The sequence below is a fragment of the Pecten maximus genome, chromosome 5, assembly GCF_902652985.1.
Source record: "Pecten maximus chromosome 5, xPecMax1.1, whole genome shotgun sequence".
In the NCBI taxonomy this organism is placed as follows: domain Eukaryota; kingdom Metazoa; phylum Mollusca; class Bivalvia; order Pectinida; family Pectinidae; genus Pecten; species Pecten maximus.
In genome coordinates this window covers 7,018,081-7,035,697 of record NC_047019.1, presented here as the reverse complement: position 1 = coordinate 7,035,697, position 17,617 = coordinate 7,018,081, and the positions used below count along the sequence as shown (strand labels likewise).

Genomic DNA, 17,617 nt, shown 5'->3' with positions numbered 1-17,617 from the left:
TTGACACTGACTTTAAGTTATCCGTCGAGTCCCAGTTAGATGTATTCTTAAGTGTTGATGCTACGTCTCGCGAGTGTAGCGAAATAAATTTTACGGTAGAGGAAGTCAGACAAGTTTGTAAAACTCTTCCCCGTGGAAAGGTTCCTGGCATAGACTCGTTAGTGTATGGAAATCTTTTATATGCATATGACTCTTTGTATGTCTGTCTTTGTAACTTATTTAATGCATTTGCAAAATTTGAATATATTCCCGTTTCTCTCAAGCATGGTTTGATTTGCACGTTATATAAGGGGCATAATAAACCAAAACGAGATCCTAATAGTTATAGAGCAATCTCACTTTTGCCGGTTATATTAAAGGTTTACGAGAAGCTACTTTTAGCAAGATTAGAGTCTTCCAATCTGTTTGATGTTAATCCTTTACAACATGGATTTCAAAAACAAGTTAGTAGTACAATGACCTCATACATCGTGCAAGAAACTATTGCGTATACAGCTGAACATAATAGTAAGTTGTTCACTTGCTTTTTGGATGCGTCAAAAGCCTTCGATTGTGTTTGGCTTGACGGTCTGTTTGTTAAACTTTTACGTTTAGGTTTCAGTAGAACGTTTGTAAGCGTAATTATGTCTTTATACAAAGATATGTCTAGTGTCGTTATACATCAAAGTTTCATGTCAAATACGTTTAAGATATGCCAGGGAACCCGTCAGGGCAGTATTATCTCCCCTTGGCTGTATTCAGTTTATATCAACGATCTGTTGAACGATATTTGTAACTCACAGTATGTACTAACTATTTCTGATGTGAACTTTTCATGTCCTACACAAGCGGATGATATATGTCTTTTATCTCTTTCTAAACGCAACCTAAATATGCTTATAGAGCTTTGTCACTTATACAGTTGTAAGTGGAGGTTCAAATATAACGCCTCCAAATATGTAATTGTTGTTTTTAACGAAAGACTTAATACTCGGGCACATTCCGCAGATGGTGCTTGGGTAGCAATGATATGTTGGAGTCGACAAATGCTAAGCATGTTGGTATTTACTTGAATAAGTTAAAGCCAGGTCGACCTGATATTGATGAAGTTATCAACAAATTGCGTGGTCAGTGTTTTGCCCTGTTAAACTGTAATTTATTTGGTCCTAGTATAAATCCTCTTACAGGGGTTCATCTCTATCTCTCTATGGTAATTCCTAGAAGCAGTTTTGGGTGTGAGCTGTGGTGCTCGTTGTCCAATTCTGATTGGCGACGCTTGGAAGCAGTTCTACACCTTTGTGCTAAACTCATTCAGAATTTCCCCCTGAGGACCAGATCAGATATGGCTCTAGGTATGCTAGGCTTGACGTCTCTCCGTTTGTATGTAGATCAAAGTAAGCTTCGTTTTTTGGGGGCATTGTGTAGAACCAAGGGAAACTTTGCTTCTAAGCAATTGTTTTTGTTGCGACTACATCAAAAACGCCTCGGCGTATACAAAGCCGATTATGGTTTTATTAATGATGCTTGGGATATTCTACACAAGTATGACATTCAAGAGTTTTTATTTGATTTCCTGCATTCTGGTAAATTTCCTTTTTAGTTCCGGTGGAAATACATTGTTAAATATACTCTGCTGTGTCAGGAATTGCATGCTTGGCAATCTCGACTTGTTGGTTCCTCGGAGTTTGATAGATTTAGGAAACTTCATCATGACTTAGTACCATCTGTCATCTGGTCATTTCCAAAACATCGCCAAAAATTCAATAGCATTTGCAAAACCGTGGGTAAAATGTGGATAATCCCCCCTTTATGTGAGCTAGTGTGTGCTCGGTGCAATGGCACGTATGAAGATGCAGTCGCCCATTACCTACTAGACTGTAGGGAGTCTGTCTTATCAAACTTACGAGAAAATCTTCTGATGGATATGGTTAATAAATATCCTGTTCATGTATATGTGCCTTTCGATCAGGCTGACATAGATGTCCAGATATGCACTTTTCTGGGTGCTCCGAGCAAATCAATTTGTGACTTATTTGAAAATGACCCGTCATTATTTGAATTCTTTATTAAAGATTGCCTTATTTTTGCAGCAAATGCTTACAAAATGACATTTCAATAATGTAATATTCAGGTAACAGTTTTGTTGTTTTTACTTACTGTAATGTTTAATTCATGACGTAAATGTCATTATCACCTTATATTGATTCCTTCCACCTATTTGTGGCCATGTTTTTGGCTTCTTCTTTTATTTGATTGCGCTTTATTGTCATTTATTCTTATATTTGTACTCTTCATATTTTGGAGGAAATAAAGAAATGAATGAACTACGCTGTAAAGTACTCTGTGACCTCCGCTAGTAACGTGTCATACTGTAGCTGACTGACCAATCAGAAAGAAGCTTTCAAAGTCGGTCATTTGGCCACGCCCATAATTGCGAGAGTTCGATCTGTATGTTGACGAAGCGGTGTATTTGGATTGTTGTGAAAGTCCTGTTACCGAAGACTTAACGAAATATTTGGATTTACGCAGTATGCATAACGACATGGACGTTTTGACAAAGCCAGAGTTGATGTGTTTCTACAGGCTAAACCGTTAAGTGAAAGTTGTGTGCATTTGTTTCATTTCATTTCGGATTTTACTTGGCTAGATGCCTACACACGGACGAAATGAACGATTCAATTAATAAATGACGGTAAGAATGATGTTAACGATTTTTGTTAAATGTATTCAGTTAATTCATTCTTTTCGATTTCTTCACTTTCGATTCCAATCTCATGGGTCATCAATCATAAATGGTGCAGGGTGTTGATTTTCGCTACGAGTCGAACTTGACGCCATATTGTTTTGATTAGAAACGGGGCGTGGCTTAACAGGATAGATCATGGTTCTAGATCTATTGTAGATTAGAACACGGTCCGTAACCAATCAAAACACGCGTTGCAAACGAATCGTATTAGAATGCATTTTATAAAGCACAGACAGAAGAGTGATCATCCGATAGATCAAAGGAACCCTTGGATCGCTAGAGTTTGGTATTGCCGTTTTCAAAGCAAGATGAAATGATGCTATATACATGTAGCATATATTCTGAATGTCTGCAAAAACTGTCACTACCAACGTTAGCATATAGACGGTCTCGTGGAGACATGATTGGGGTCTATAAAATCATCATATGACGGGGAAGTCGCAAAATTGTTTTCCGTAAATGTAGGGCCAATCACTCGCGGACATAACTTTAAAATACATAAAGGATTTAAAATATTCTTTCACGCAGAGAATTGTGGATATGTGGAATAGTCTTCATTTGATGTTGTAAATGCCACATCAATTAAACAATTCAAATATAAACTTGAACATTGGAAAAATCAGCCACGAAAGTACTGTTTCAAAGAGAAAATCAAGCTGTGAACTAAACAATTATTTATTATCTCAATAACTTTATTACTAACTGACAATCAAAGGATTTAAATGCTGTAATTCGACTAGCCTACTTCCAAGTGAAACAACGTTTAAAAGACGAATATATTTGGATTATTGTTGATACCGTTTCACTTCAAAACGATTATTTTTGATAACTGTTGCAGGATAAATAGAATAATACATGGTCAGTGTCTTAAAATATAAGCTGTATTTTTGGCTGGGGACAGAAAGACAAAAGCTATAACAGCTTATATTTTAAGACACTAGCTGACCATGTATTCTCCATGTATCTATGTATATATATGTATTGTACGAAAGCCGGTTGGGATCATTTTCGTAAAAGATTTTTCGCGTTATTTTGCGCGAAACTTTCGTGAGTTAAAAATTATTTTCTCCTACGAACATTATTCCAACCGGGTTTTGTAGTATTGGCATGATATTCTCCTCTGACAATGCATTTTTCTGAAGATCCGTTAATTTAGCTTTAACCTCTTCGAAGTGTCCCTAATTAAATAAATTAGTATAGTCATTGAAATTTTATATGTAAAATCTGCCATGCAAGGTCGATGGTATTTTGTATATAATCTGTACTGTATCAGTAGATGTTTTAGGAATTAAGGATGTTTGTTGCTTCTAACACAGGTGCTTTCCATCGTGTAATCAAAGTTCCGTCCCATTCTTATCGCCGTCCACAGACTGACAATGAGTTTCATTGCACAAATGAAGGGATTTGAGTGGACAGTTTTTGGTCAGAACCAGAAACGCGACATTCATTGAAAAACAGCGAATGAATGGAATTCATTTTAAACATGGTGTTCTTATGATGTTCTACCGCTGTCCCATATATACTGTGTTCTGGAGTCGCCTAGATACTTGTGTTCTCCAAGTGTTCCCTAGATACCGTTGTTCTCCAAGTGTTCCCTAGATACTGGTGTTCTCCAAGTGTTCCCTAGATACTGGTGTTCTCCACGTGTTTCCTAGATACAGGTGTTCTCCAAGTGTTCCCTAGATACTGGTGTTCTCCAAGTGTTCCCTAGATACTGGTGTTCTCCAAGTGTTCCCTAGATACTGGTGTTCTCCAAGTGTTCCCTAGATACTGGTGTTCTCCAAATGTTCCCTAGATACCGGTGTTATCCAAATGTTCCCTAGATACCGGTGTTATCCAAGTGTTCCCTAGATACCGGTCTTCTCCAAGTGTTCCCTAGATACCGGTCTTCTCCAAGCGTTCCCTAGCTACAGGTGTTCTCCAAGTGTTCCCTAGATACCGGTGTTATCCAAGTGTTCCCTAGATACCGGTGTTCCCTAGATAATGGTGTTCTCCAAATGTTCCCTAGATACCGGTGTTCTCCAAGTGTTCCCTAGATACTGGTGTTCTCCAAGTGCTCCCTAGATACTGGTGTTCTCCAAGTGTTCCCTAGATACTGGTGTTCCCATGGGGTACCCTAGGTACTGATGTTCTCGTGGAGTACCCTAGATACTGGTGTTCTCTTGGAGTACCCTACAATGCAGATTTTAATGTTCTTCTGGAAGTCTTAGATACTGGTGCTCTCCCGATGTCCTCTAGATACACGTTATCTCTGGTATTTCCTTAAAAAAACGGTCATCAAATGACCCCGCTAAACCTTTAACTGTAAAAGAGGAACCAAGGGATTAGCAAGGTGTGTATTTGTTTCTGATGTTTAATCACGTTAAAGGGCAGTATACAAAACACAATACCTGAATAACACTAGTAAATTTTAATTTAGTAACATATTCAGTATATTCCGGATGACGAAGATGTACAATACTCCTATTCGCAGATTTAGAAAATTGCATACATACATACTTATTATCATATAGACATAATAACATGTAAGCATAACCAAAATAAATTAAGTTTGATATGAATATAGGTTCTGTGTACAAATTAAGCTATACAACAAATTCATATTATTTAATTATCCATGTCCTTTTTTAGTTTAGATAGTCTGGCCAGTCGTTCATCCCTCCACTTCCGGCGAGCGTCTAGTTGATCCAGAGGGATTTTCCTGACGAATTCGTTGTGAATAGTTTGTAACGTTGGTCCTTCCACCTTCGGGAATGGCTCGAATGTTGACGTCACACGCTCCATCATATCTGCATAACGCTCCTGGTAACTCAACCAACCTGCAACATCCGGGGAATACAGACATTCGTTTTTCCTTGTTTGCCATTGGTTGAAAACATTTCAAATAAAAGGCCTTCTAGGCTGGGTACTTGTCATAGTACGAGACTGTTCATTGGAAAAAATTCAAGATTGTTCAACTAAATCGCCAAATTGATATTTCAGAATTGGATTGTGTTTGACAACCAAGAATGTATTGCCGCGAAAAACTTACTAAATTACCAGACGCCATCTTACCAATGAAAAGAAAATGTTAGCGAGCCAACCAAATGGTAAACTTTTTCGAAAGTTTGGCAAAGAATTAGTATATATAAAGGCGAGTTGTTATAGGCTATAGACTAGCAATATGTATAACTACATGTATATGATATATCGCTTCATTTTATATTCTAGTCATCTTACAAAGTAGCCCGAGTTTCTTCTGGCCCTGACACCATGTCTGGTGTAGGGGTCCCTAGACAAGACATGGTGTCAGGCCTAGAGCCAGAGGAAACTCTGGCTACGTACAAAGGTATATTGTACTGTTTTCAAGTGCAATCAGTGTTTTTTAAACTTAAAAAAAGTTTTATCAAACGTCTCTGGAGTTTTACTTTAACTTGTGTGACACCGACTTATATGTAGGAACCATATCTTACCGTCGGCATTGAGGTAGGCCGTCTCCAGGGGTCCCATGAAGGCATATCTTCTTCCCAGTCCCTCCGACATGACTTTGTCAACATCTTCTGGACTCATCACGCCCGCCTACAACACAAGGCGAGGAACCTTATACCTCGGAAATAAAGTCTAGCGAACACAATCCAGTAACAAAATTATGATGAGAAATCAGCTGTTTTAAAACTAGCCCGAGTGTCCTCTGGCCCTGACACCATGTCTGGTGTAGACATGGTGTCAGGGCCAGAGGAAACTCGGGCTATTTTAAAACCAGCTCCGTCGGCAATAACGAACGGGCATAGCTGATATCTTATCTCACTTAATCAAAACGTAACGGTACATTTTATAATTTAGCTTGTTAGAGATGATTTAAGCATTTCGATGGGAGTCTGTTGACGGTTCGTCAGTTATAGTTCAGTAATCTACCGTATTGAAATCGTACATATGATTAATATCCAATCAGAACTAGCTAAACTCTATTTACCTTGACTATGTTCCAACACTCTCCAATAATGGCGTACTGTATCCGGTTGAGGACGAAACCATCGATTTCCTTGTTAAGGACGACTGGTGCCTGTCCGATCTCCGTGCACAGACTTTTGGTGGTAGGTAACACATCGGAGTCCGTCCAGGGAGAGGGAATTAGTTCTACAAGGGGCGCGTAGAATGGAGGATTCGTCTAAAATGATACTTTTACTTACTTACAGATATGGAAATACATCGTAATGAAGTCAATAGATTGGGCACTACTCCTTTTTTTCTGTTTAGCGAAATAAATAGCATTTTAATGAAGTATTGCAATCGTTGCCAGTCGGCACACCTAGCCTCCGTCTGCCAGAGTACATGTACATGTAGGAAGAACAAATTGGGCGTAGGTTAGTTTTTTGTCTTTTTGTTTCATTGAAATATTTATTGTCGATAATACCTGATCGACACAAGGACATGTGATTTAGGTATGCTGACATACATGTACCATCACAGGGACCTGTGTTTTAGGTATGCCGACATACATATACCATCACAGGGACCTGTGTTTTAGGTATGCCGACATACATATACCATCACAGGGACCTGTGTTTTAGGTATGCCGACATACATGTACTATCACAGGGACCTGTGTTTTAGGAATGCCGACATACATGTACCATCACAGGGACCTGTGTTTTAGGTATATCGACATGCCGCCACAATGACATGTGTTTTATGTATTAAAAAGAAGATACAGTACCTGAATAAATCTATGTGATGAACTTACCGGATGAACGACAATGAATCTGTTACGATTCTTCAGGTCCTTAGATAGAAGGGAGGGGACGAGGCCGCTAGCAGATGATCCCAAAATGGCGGAGGGTTCAAGGAAGGGATCAATGCTCTTATAGACGGAAGTCTTCAAATCCAGTCTCTCCGGCACACATTCCTAGGGTGGTAAGATTTCATAGTGAATTCATAACTTAGGTACACAGTGCAACATTCCTAGGGTGGTAAGATTTCATAATGAATTCATAACTTAGGTACACAGTGCATGGGACCTATAATGTACACACTGACTTCTATTTGTTATTCTTAATCTTATTTTGAAAGCAGTTCGCTATGCAGACTGGATTGCTTGCCGTAGCTTTTTGTTTTATTCTTCACTACATGAAGGCTTCCTTCCGAAAATACAAGTATTCTTTATAGGCGCAACCTACCGGAAAGAAAGTGTACTAAGGCAGGTAATCCAGTCTAATAGCCAAACTACATAGTTTTGTAAGAAACGTGTGCTAATTGGTAACAAAAACCTATAAATCCATGTCTAAAGTTTGTATACTAGTATAGCACCCCAATGATTTTGTTAAGGTTCGTTTTCAACAAGTCCCAGGTCGTACAAACTATCCTTTTCAATTTTATACAGCTTTGCATACGTTATGTTACTACATTATGTGCATCGCGGAAGAATATCTTTAATGATGCACAATAAGTCACATTCCGCCAATGTTCAAGACATGTCTTTCTACATTTCATACTTAAACCAATGAGAACGGTTGAATTGTTAAAATATAAAACTAAGTTGATAATTGCCGTTTATATTACCGTTGGCAACTCAACAATGGCGCTGTGATATTTGAACGTAGACGTTAAAAACGTCCTCTCAACATGCAATGAATGGCATATTGAGACGGGTGCTTAGTGATATATTAACTAAAAGAAAGAGCAAGCAAGATAGAATTTCCTTTGCGTGGCTTTATTCCCGGTGAACAGTCAAGGTAATTTCGAGATGGAATCTACATAAAGTAGCTAGAAGCTGGTGACTACTTCATTTGAACAGCATACGGAAGCCAATCATTCGCTTTCCAGAGTAATCGAGATGAAATGTCTGGCCCAAGGACACAACCACGTGCACGGCATGTGTAGATGAGGGCGGTCCTTGATATATAAAGCAAGGTTTTCCGATTGAAACAAAACGGTTATCCCCCCACCCCCACCTCCCCTTCAACCATCCAAATATAGATGGATGGTAGTATTTTAATTGCTCATTGTACCAGCCATATTATGAGGATTGCACATGGATATAAATAGTCTTTCTACTTTGATTGGCTCGCTAGCATTATTTTTACACAGTCATTGGATACCTGCTGTCTGTGATGTCACTATTCGCAGAGGGACAATTGGGAAAATTACTCGTTACCAAATGGTTTGGTTTGGTTTATTTTTGTTTACCGTCCTATTAAGAAGGGTCTTTTAAGGATGTGTCAGGTTTTTGAGGTGGAGGAAAGCCGGAGTATCCGGAGAAAAACCACCGACCTACGATCAGTACATGGCAATTGGTTTGGTTTGGTTTATTTTGTTTAACGTCCTATTAACATCTAAGGTCATTTAAGGACGGCCTCCCGTACGTGCGAAATGTATGCGTGTGCTGAGTGCGTATGTGTGTTTTGGGAGGCTGTGGTATGTTTGTGTTAAGTCTCCTTGTGATAGGCCGGATCGTTTGCCGATTTAGAGTGCTACCTCACTGAAGCATACTGCCGAAGACACCCAGCAGCACACCCCACCCGGTCACATTGTACTGACAACGGGCCAACCAGTCGTCCCACTCCTAATTTGCTGAGCGCTAAGCAGGAGCAGCAACTACCATTTTTAAAGACTGGTATGTCTCGGCCAGGGGACAGAACCCAAAGCCTTCCTCACAGGGGCGAACGCTCAACTAAAGGCCAAAAGTGAGGCATTGTCAAGGGGGACATTAGGAAGAAGAAAGTTGTTAAGAAAGAAGAGAAAAGATAAGATCCCAAGTTTAGTCGCCTTTTACGATCATGCAATGGGGGCAGCAGGTATAATTCTTACGCCCTACCTGCAGGCACTGCCCCACGTAGGTTTCGAACTCGCAACCCAGAGGTGGAGGGCTAGTGATAAAGTGTCGGGACACCTTAACCATTTGCCCACCGCGGCCCCCTGTTACCAAATGTGATTGATAAAATGAAAGAGATCCGAATGTTCATACAGGATTGTCGGGCATTGTTCTGCTATTGCACGCATGGTGGCGCTGCTGATCGGTTATGGTCGGAAATCGATAAAATCAGAGAAACATAAAAATAAAAGGTTCACGTACTTAACACCAAATTACATCTCTCATAAATAAATTATCAGCATAACTTCGTAACATTCAACATACCCATCTATCTAAAACTTTACTATAACTGCTTCAACTAATAAATAATGCTGTTTGTAGCACTCTTACCTCTTTGGGAAACTAATATCCTTGGCTCTATGATCTATCACATTAGTATTACTATAACAAATACAATGATGTAAACGTGGAAATTTACGCGAGGGGGAAATTTACGCTAATTACGCGGTGTCCTTTTGATCGCGAAAATTTTCCCCACGAGTATTATTTTGATATCAATTTGCATTATCTCAAACTACAAACGAAGGTGGATCGATCGCAAAATTAACCCCAACGCGTATAGTTTACATATCGAAATCGCGAAATTAATCCCCCACGAAAATAACCACGTTTACGGTGTATATACAGAATAGAGAAAACACTTGACATATATCCTTAACCATACGCCAAGTCAAATGTCCCACCAAAACAAAACACGCTCCTTTGATCGCTTGGCCAAGGTCGGTAGCTCCTCTGATACAACTGTGTTGCTGATCCACGGACAAAGTTCCCCTTAGGAGCCCCATCTCCTGCAAGTCCAGCAATTGGACCCGGATGTTGCTCAAAGCGTCTGTCACTTGGGAAGATTGAATGTCGTACATATAGACTTGGTAGCCAGATGAGGCGAACAACATCGCAAAACTCTTCCCTATCAGTCCACTAAAACAGATTTAGTTACAACATTCTTACAAGCATGAAAAAATTTAATGAATATATTTAATCGTAAATGCTCACAACTTTCCGAAAAATAATTAAAATTAGACTTGTAATTTCCATTCCTCTACTATACTCTACGACACACTGTAATACATTTATTCAGATTTCAGATTTCAGATTTTATTTCTCTCTCAGACTTACAGAGTATGTGACAAGAGGTCACTATACATTAAATTTATTGCAGTGTATCGTAGAGGAGCGGTAATAACAAAGCTAATTTTGATAAGAATGAACTTTCTGCTGAATGAAAGTGTGAAGCAAGTTATAAACTAGGCCTAATAAATTTTAGACCTGAAGTTTGTTTTGTTTAGTTTTTCGGGTTTAATATCCTATGATTAGTCGGGGTCGCTATTCAGGCTTTAATATTCAGTTCGAACACGTTTATGTATCTGTATATTTGTTTAAGAGATTCACAGAACAATCACCTTCTAGGAAAGATAAGTGGTTTAAATTCAGATACGCCAAAATAATAACGGTCTTGGGTTTTGGCATTCAAAGCCGATATGAATGCTATCTCCGGTATCAGTCTTCGGTATTTCGGCGTTGGGTTTACAAAGTTCTGCTGTTTCCTAAAACATTCCAGTATTGGCTCAATTAGAATACTACCAAGGACATGTGTAATAGGTACTAATGTATTGACTATTAAACACTGTCTATTTAAAAAAGACAGATGGTACCAAAATATGTAAGCCTTTCGTTGCAGTGTAAATTATGGTACCGGAACCTTGGTTAGCACTCAGAAATCCTCCCTGCAGAGTAAAGTTTGGTCACAAAATCTTGATAAGCCATAAGAAACCCTCGCTGTATTGCAGGGAAAATTTGGTCTCTGAACCTTGGTAATGCCTAGGAAAGCCCCAATGTATTGTTGGTGGGAAAGTTTGGTCTCTGGACCCTGGTAAGCCCCTTAGAAAGCCTTACTGTAGTGTTGGGAAAGTTTAGTCATCGAACTTTGGTAAGCCTTGAGAAACCCTCGCTGTAGTATAGCGAAAGTTGGGTCTCTGAACCTTCGTAAGCCTGGGGAAACCTTCGCTGTTATGTAGCGAAAGTTTGGTCTTTGAATCCTGATAAGTCCTGAGAAACCCTTGCTGCAGTGTAGCGGAAGTTTTGTCTTTGAACCTTGGTAAGCCCCGAGAAAGCCTCACTATAGCGTAGGGAATTTTTGGTCTTGGAATTTCGGTTAGCCCAGAGATTTCGGTCTTTAATTCAATTTTTTGTTTCTCCTTCGCAAAACTGTGTATAGATAATCATACAATACGATATGCAATAAGTACACGGTACTGCTTCATAACATATTCACATCTGTATAAATTAAGTTATTTATTATTTCTAATAAAGGTACAAAGTTCCTTCATCGTAATTTTTTTTATATAAGTAGTATGTATTTATTCATAAAATTGTCGACCAAAATTAGTTATCTATGAACTGGTATAACCAGACGGTGAAGGTCGTTCAAGCAAGTAATGGAATTTATCGCGAATTTGCTGGCTGTTAAGGTTTGAACATTTTCTTTCATGATGGTGAATATATTGTCACTATAACCTCCACCTCACCCTTAACACCTTATAGCGACTATTAATGTATACGAGATCTCGTCCCTGTATTCATTACAGCTTATTGATAGCGACCGGTTTCTGCGGTATGAAAGAATTATGAATTTAGATCAAGATAGCCACATCTATCAATTACATGTAGTATGTGCACCATCAGCTAGAGCCATAATATATCATATATTATATAAGATATCTTAAATATTTCTTAAAAGATATAAGATATATAAAGAAAAATGAGAAAATGAAAATGAGATATCTTATATACAATGTATTATATTACATGTATATATTTTATAAAAGAATACTTTATGAGATATATTTTATATCTTTTATGAGCTATCTTACATATTATATAAGATATCTCATAAGCTTAAAATAGGATACCTTCTAAACATATAAGATATCTCATAAGCTTTAAATAGGATATCTTCTAAACATATAAGATATCTCATAAACATAAAAGATATAAACATGAGATATCTCATAAACACATAAAAGATATCTCATAAACATAAGATATCTTATATAATTTGGTAAAATAAATGACAACTTGGCTTGCCATAGGCGTGTATTGACCGACGTGTACATATACCAATTTTAACCTTGAGATGTAAAGATGTCTCGACAGACGAGTATCCGATATTTTATTACATAGGGATCTAGGTGTCATTAGACTTGATTATAACACTGTAGCCGAGATAAATGTATAAAAAAATTAGTTATATTGACGGATAAAAGTTTCACGTTTTAAAAAATACCTCTTACCTTCCAACAATGCATATTTTATCCTTTTTTATTTTCGTCTCCGCCATGTTCCTTGTGAATTCCTTACTGTCCATATGAAGTGAAATCTATGTCACTTGTGGGGCCCGTGTCTGCTCTTACACACGTACACACATTATCATATGGAAGCCTGGTATCAACGGCTCAGGTGATCAAATAACGTTGCCCTTATTTTTCAAATGACCTACAAAAAATGTCTGGACTCATTTGGCGTCCACGGTCCAGTGGCAATCGATATCACAGTCAGCTATATACAGTACAAGTGTACGAAATTTTGTTCGAGTACGACTGACCGCAAGAATTAATCAAATTGAAATAAAAATCTAAATAATGATATTGTTCTTTCATATGATTGAATTTTCTATAGGTATAGATTATTTTTATGATTTTTTTTATGTGAAATTGAATATATATATACTGTCGCCATATTGTACTGTTGTGTGTAAAATTTGCTATATACAAAAATGTATGTATAAATTTATGTGACCTCTTTTTACCCTTATGTGCGTATATCGCTTTTTCCATCTCACAATTACCATCCGTGGTTATCTGGCCTTATGTTACCCAGCCATCGTCTGGAGAGTATAGTCAGTCGGAGCTGCCATTCGGCGCGGGCTAACGGCATATATACGAAATTACCAGCACTGTCCTATCACGTACTCATTCAATCGAACTTATCATCAGACGAAAGAACATCTTGGTGTAATTCTTTAATCGTATTTGTAGTGATATGTTTTATTTTAAAATCTGCATGCTGTCTCAATGAAGTTAAAATCGATATACCACCTTGATGACATATAAATTTGAAAAAACTTAAAATGCAATTATTTCTGTATACATATGTATGGCTATCTATTGTTGTTTTCCCAGAAGCATTTCTGTGTTTTAACGTATCGAATTATTACATTTATATCTCTCAGTCAACGGAAATGAATATACACGGATGATCAATGAAATATTAAAATAAAATTGGCACTCGGATATCCTCTATAATTCTCTATTGTTCTTCTGTTCTTCCATATCTTCGAAACAGCAGAGGTCACAGTGAAGGTTCAGGTCAGTGAAGACAGACGTGTGAAAAGGCGATAAGGCATGACCAGTTCGCTAGACTCTATATATAGATGTAAGTATGATAATGCGAAAAACTCTTAATGCCAAAATGAAACCTAGAATTTTAGATTGAATAGATCAGATAAACACGCACATGTTCTAGATCATCGCCATTTGCAGGGGAAACACCAAATGTCTCGAAATTGGAACACCTGTCCATCGTTGGTAAACCGAAGGGACAAACAGAGGACATTCAGATCTATGTATGATTCCGAAGGGACAAACCGAGGACATTCAGATCTATGTATGATACCGAAGGGACAAACCGAGGGCATTCAGATCGATGTATGATTCCGAAGGGACAAACAGAGGACATTCAGATCTATGTATGATTCCGAAGGGACAAACCGAGGGCATTCAGATATATGTATGATTCCGAAGGGACAAATCGAGGACATTCAGATCTATGTATGATTCCGAAGGGACAAACCGAGGGCATTCAGATAAATGTATGATTCCGAAGGGACAAATCGAGGACATTCAGATCTATGTATGATTCCGAAGGGACAAAGCGAGGGCATTCAGATCTATGTATGATTCCGAAGGGACAAATCGAGGACATTCAGATCTATGTAGGATTCCGAAGGGACAGACCAATGGCATCCAGATCTTTGTATGATACCGAAGGGACAAACCGAGGACATTCAGATCTATGTATGATACCGAAGGGACAAACCGAGGGCATTCAGATCGATGTATGATTCCGAAGGGACAAACAGAGGACATTCAGATCTATGTATGATTCCGAAGGGACAAACCGAGGGCATTCAGATATATGTATGATTCCGAAGGGACAAATCGAGGACATTCAGATCTATGTATGATTCCGAAGGGACAAACCGAGGGCATTCAGATAAATGTATGATTCCGAAGGGACAAATCGAGGACATTCAGATCTATGTATGATTCCGAAGGGACAAAGCGAGGGCATTCAGATCTATGTATGATTCCGAAGGGACAAATCGAGGACATTCAGATCTATGTAGGATTCCGAAGGGACAGACCGATGGCATCCAGATCTTTGTATGATACCGAAGGGACAAACCGAGGACATTCAGATCTATGTATGATACCGAAGGGACAAACCGACGGCATTCAGATCGATGTATGATTCCGAAGGGACAAACAGAGGACATTCAGATCTATGTATGATTCCGAAGGGACAAACCGAGGGCATTCAGATATATGTATGATTCCGAAGGGACAAATCGAGGACATTCAGATCTATGTATGATTCCGAAGGGACAAACCGAGGGCATTCAGATAAATGTATGATTCCGAAGGGACAAACCGAGGACATTCAGATCTATGTAGGATTCCGAAGGGACAGACCGATGGCATCCAGATCTTTGTATGATTCCGAAGGGACAAACCGACGAACTTGGGTATGACTGCAGAAAGCAAGTCTCCCTCCCAGGATATGGTATCCATTTAATGTCCTTGACTAGGGACAGACTTTCCTCAGTGTCTCTGAGAATGTTGGTCACATCCATTGACATTGGGGGTACATCACCAAATAGGGAAGTTCCTTCGATTTACCAGCGATGGACGGATTTTTTTTTAATATCGAGTCATGCCATTCGAACTCGTGGTTTAAGTTTTTGATTTGAATTAACAAAATGGACATGTACACAATAATGGCCGCATATGACTATAACAGCACCAGTTTTATATGATTTTGACTAAATCTAACCAGAACAGGACTTGCAGGCGGGGTTTTCTTGTACTGCCACAGGTACCTAATGATTCGTTATACAGGTATTTGGACATTCTAGTGTATAGCACATTTCCAGACGTTTAAAATTCGGTAAAAATGACATCCCCAGAGTCCATATAATGAACACTGGGGTGTTATTTTAACCGAATTTTAATCTAACACTTACACTAAGGAAGGTCCAAATACACGAAGACTGTAAGAAAGTATCAGGTCCCTGTGTGAAGGACAGGTACATCTGCAGTTGGGAACGTGGATCAGGGATCAGGGATTAGACTATCTGTTGACTGTTGGATGGGGAGGAGGTGCCCGTTGGTTGGTTGGTTTCGTTTTGCATTGTTTAACGCCATGAAAACTTTTATGGTAATTCAATTAAGGACGACTGAAATCTGCAAATACATAGGCATCCTCGACCCCGTCGGCAATCGGAAAACCACTCGATTCTTTTCGTCCTTTTCCCGATTGCCCTCATCGGCTGTCATATCTTCGAGTTTTTTTTCCAATTCTGTTTTCCGATTGCCCTCATAGGCTGTCAAGATATCGCCGAATGAAACGAAAGGAAGTAAAGTTCTGAAAAATCATAATGATGTACAATATACTCGTATAGTGCTGATCAGATGTTGACGCATAATTAAAGTAATGTAGGTTTTAGCTCTGTAAACTTAAGTTATCGCTACTCCTCCTGAGCGACTGACGATAAAGAGACAGGCATCAGAATATTGAGTAACTAGGGCATGGACCATAATGCCCTTTAATGATTGTTTTATACTATTGAGAAATTCAAGATGGCCGTAGTTATGAAAGCAAAAGTTGGTCATAATCACAAAGATGCTAAAAATCTTCTAGCAGAAAACTCTATCGATAGCTTCATTCTGAAAGCTTGTAATCATATGATCATCTGATATGTTTGGTTAAAGAGTTTGTACCTGGATTCCGTTTATTAAAAGAATGGATTGTAATCATACCAATACGTATTATGCAGTGATCATGTTGTTATGTAATTATTTTAATGAATTTTCAAGTCTAACTATGTAATTATGGATTATGTAAAATGAAAGAAAGAACTGAAATATAATATGACCGTTATAATATTTTAATATAAACAGAAAATAATAGAAATGTATGGAGGAATAATAACGAATTCAGGATATTATGTATCGCCTGTCTTCATCATTGTTGCCTGAACTCTTGCGTAGCTTCTGGCCCATTTGGTTTTCCGTTCGGCCCTCTTCCTTTCTCGGTTCCGTTTTGCCTTTGTCTGTTTGGCGTCAATAGCTGCCCTGTCTAACGGAGGAAGACGACGTGGAGGTCCGTATATCACAGCTCGGCATGCCTCCCAGGAGTGTGTGGCGTACTGGGGGTATTTCCTTCTGTATCCGGGAGTACCGGGGAGAGCAAGAGATGTCAAATCGTCAGATTCGGAATCGTCAAACTCCACAACGAAGGCCACGCCCCCATCTCCCTTCCTTGGGACGATTCCCTCCTCCTTCAGCTGCATCAACACCGTCTGCTCAGTTTTACGTGTGATGTTGTCACTATCAGAGTCGTGCGATGGCCCGGCTTTGTCTGCTACGGGAACATTGATGGACGCGACCTGTCGGGGAAAAATAATAAAATATGGTTTATATTTGGTAGCTCAGAAAGCAAACGCACGATGCTATGATTTGTTAACGATATAAACACATTTCAATGAATAATGAAAACCTCAAACCTCATCGACTTACTTCCTCCCTCCCCTCCCCAACAGGAATACATTGTACATAAACATTGTTCTTAGATAAAGAACATTTAAAAATTACCTTGTTCTGTCTCCTCCAACATAACGTTAACGTCTTTTGTTGTGTATTTTCCTCTCGTTTCGAGTTATTACAACCCATTTTTGCTATATTGAATGTTTCTATATGTTTTTG

At 38.8% G+C, this 17,617-nt stretch overlaps 2 protein-coding genes across 2 annotated transcripts; both read right to left on the bottom strand.

The window, feature by feature from the left end:
- Nucleotides 1-5,060: 5,060 nt before the first annotated feature.
- On the bottom strand, nucleotides 5,061-12,979 carry LOC117326996 (lambda-crystallin-like). The gene is made up of 6 exons (XM_033883805.1): nucleotides 12,866-12,979; nucleotides 10,259-10,493; nucleotides 7,449-7,610; nucleotides 6,678-6,872; nucleotides 6,178-6,283; nucleotides 5,061-5,544 (listed from the first exon to the last, which is right to left on the bottom strand). The coding sequence occupies exons 1-6, from the start codon at nucleotides 12,937-12,939 to the stop codon at nucleotides 5,333-5,335; spliced, it is 984 nt and encodes a 327-aa protein (XP_033739696.1). The 5' UTR covers nucleotides 12,940-12,979; the 3' UTR covers nucleotides 5,061-5,332.
- Nucleotides 12,980-16,842: 3,863 nt separating this feature from the next.
- Nucleotides 16,843-17,617, bottom strand: LOC117328537. The gene is made up of 2 exons (XM_033886070.1): nucleotides 17,507-17,617; nucleotides 16,843-17,301 (listed from the first exon to the last, which is right to left on the bottom strand). The coding sequence occupies exons 1-2, from the start codon at nucleotides 17,582-17,584 to the stop codon at nucleotides 16,858-16,860; spliced, it is 522 nt and encodes a 173-aa protein (XP_033741961.1). The 5' UTR covers nucleotides 17,585-17,617; the 3' UTR covers nucleotides 16,843-16,857.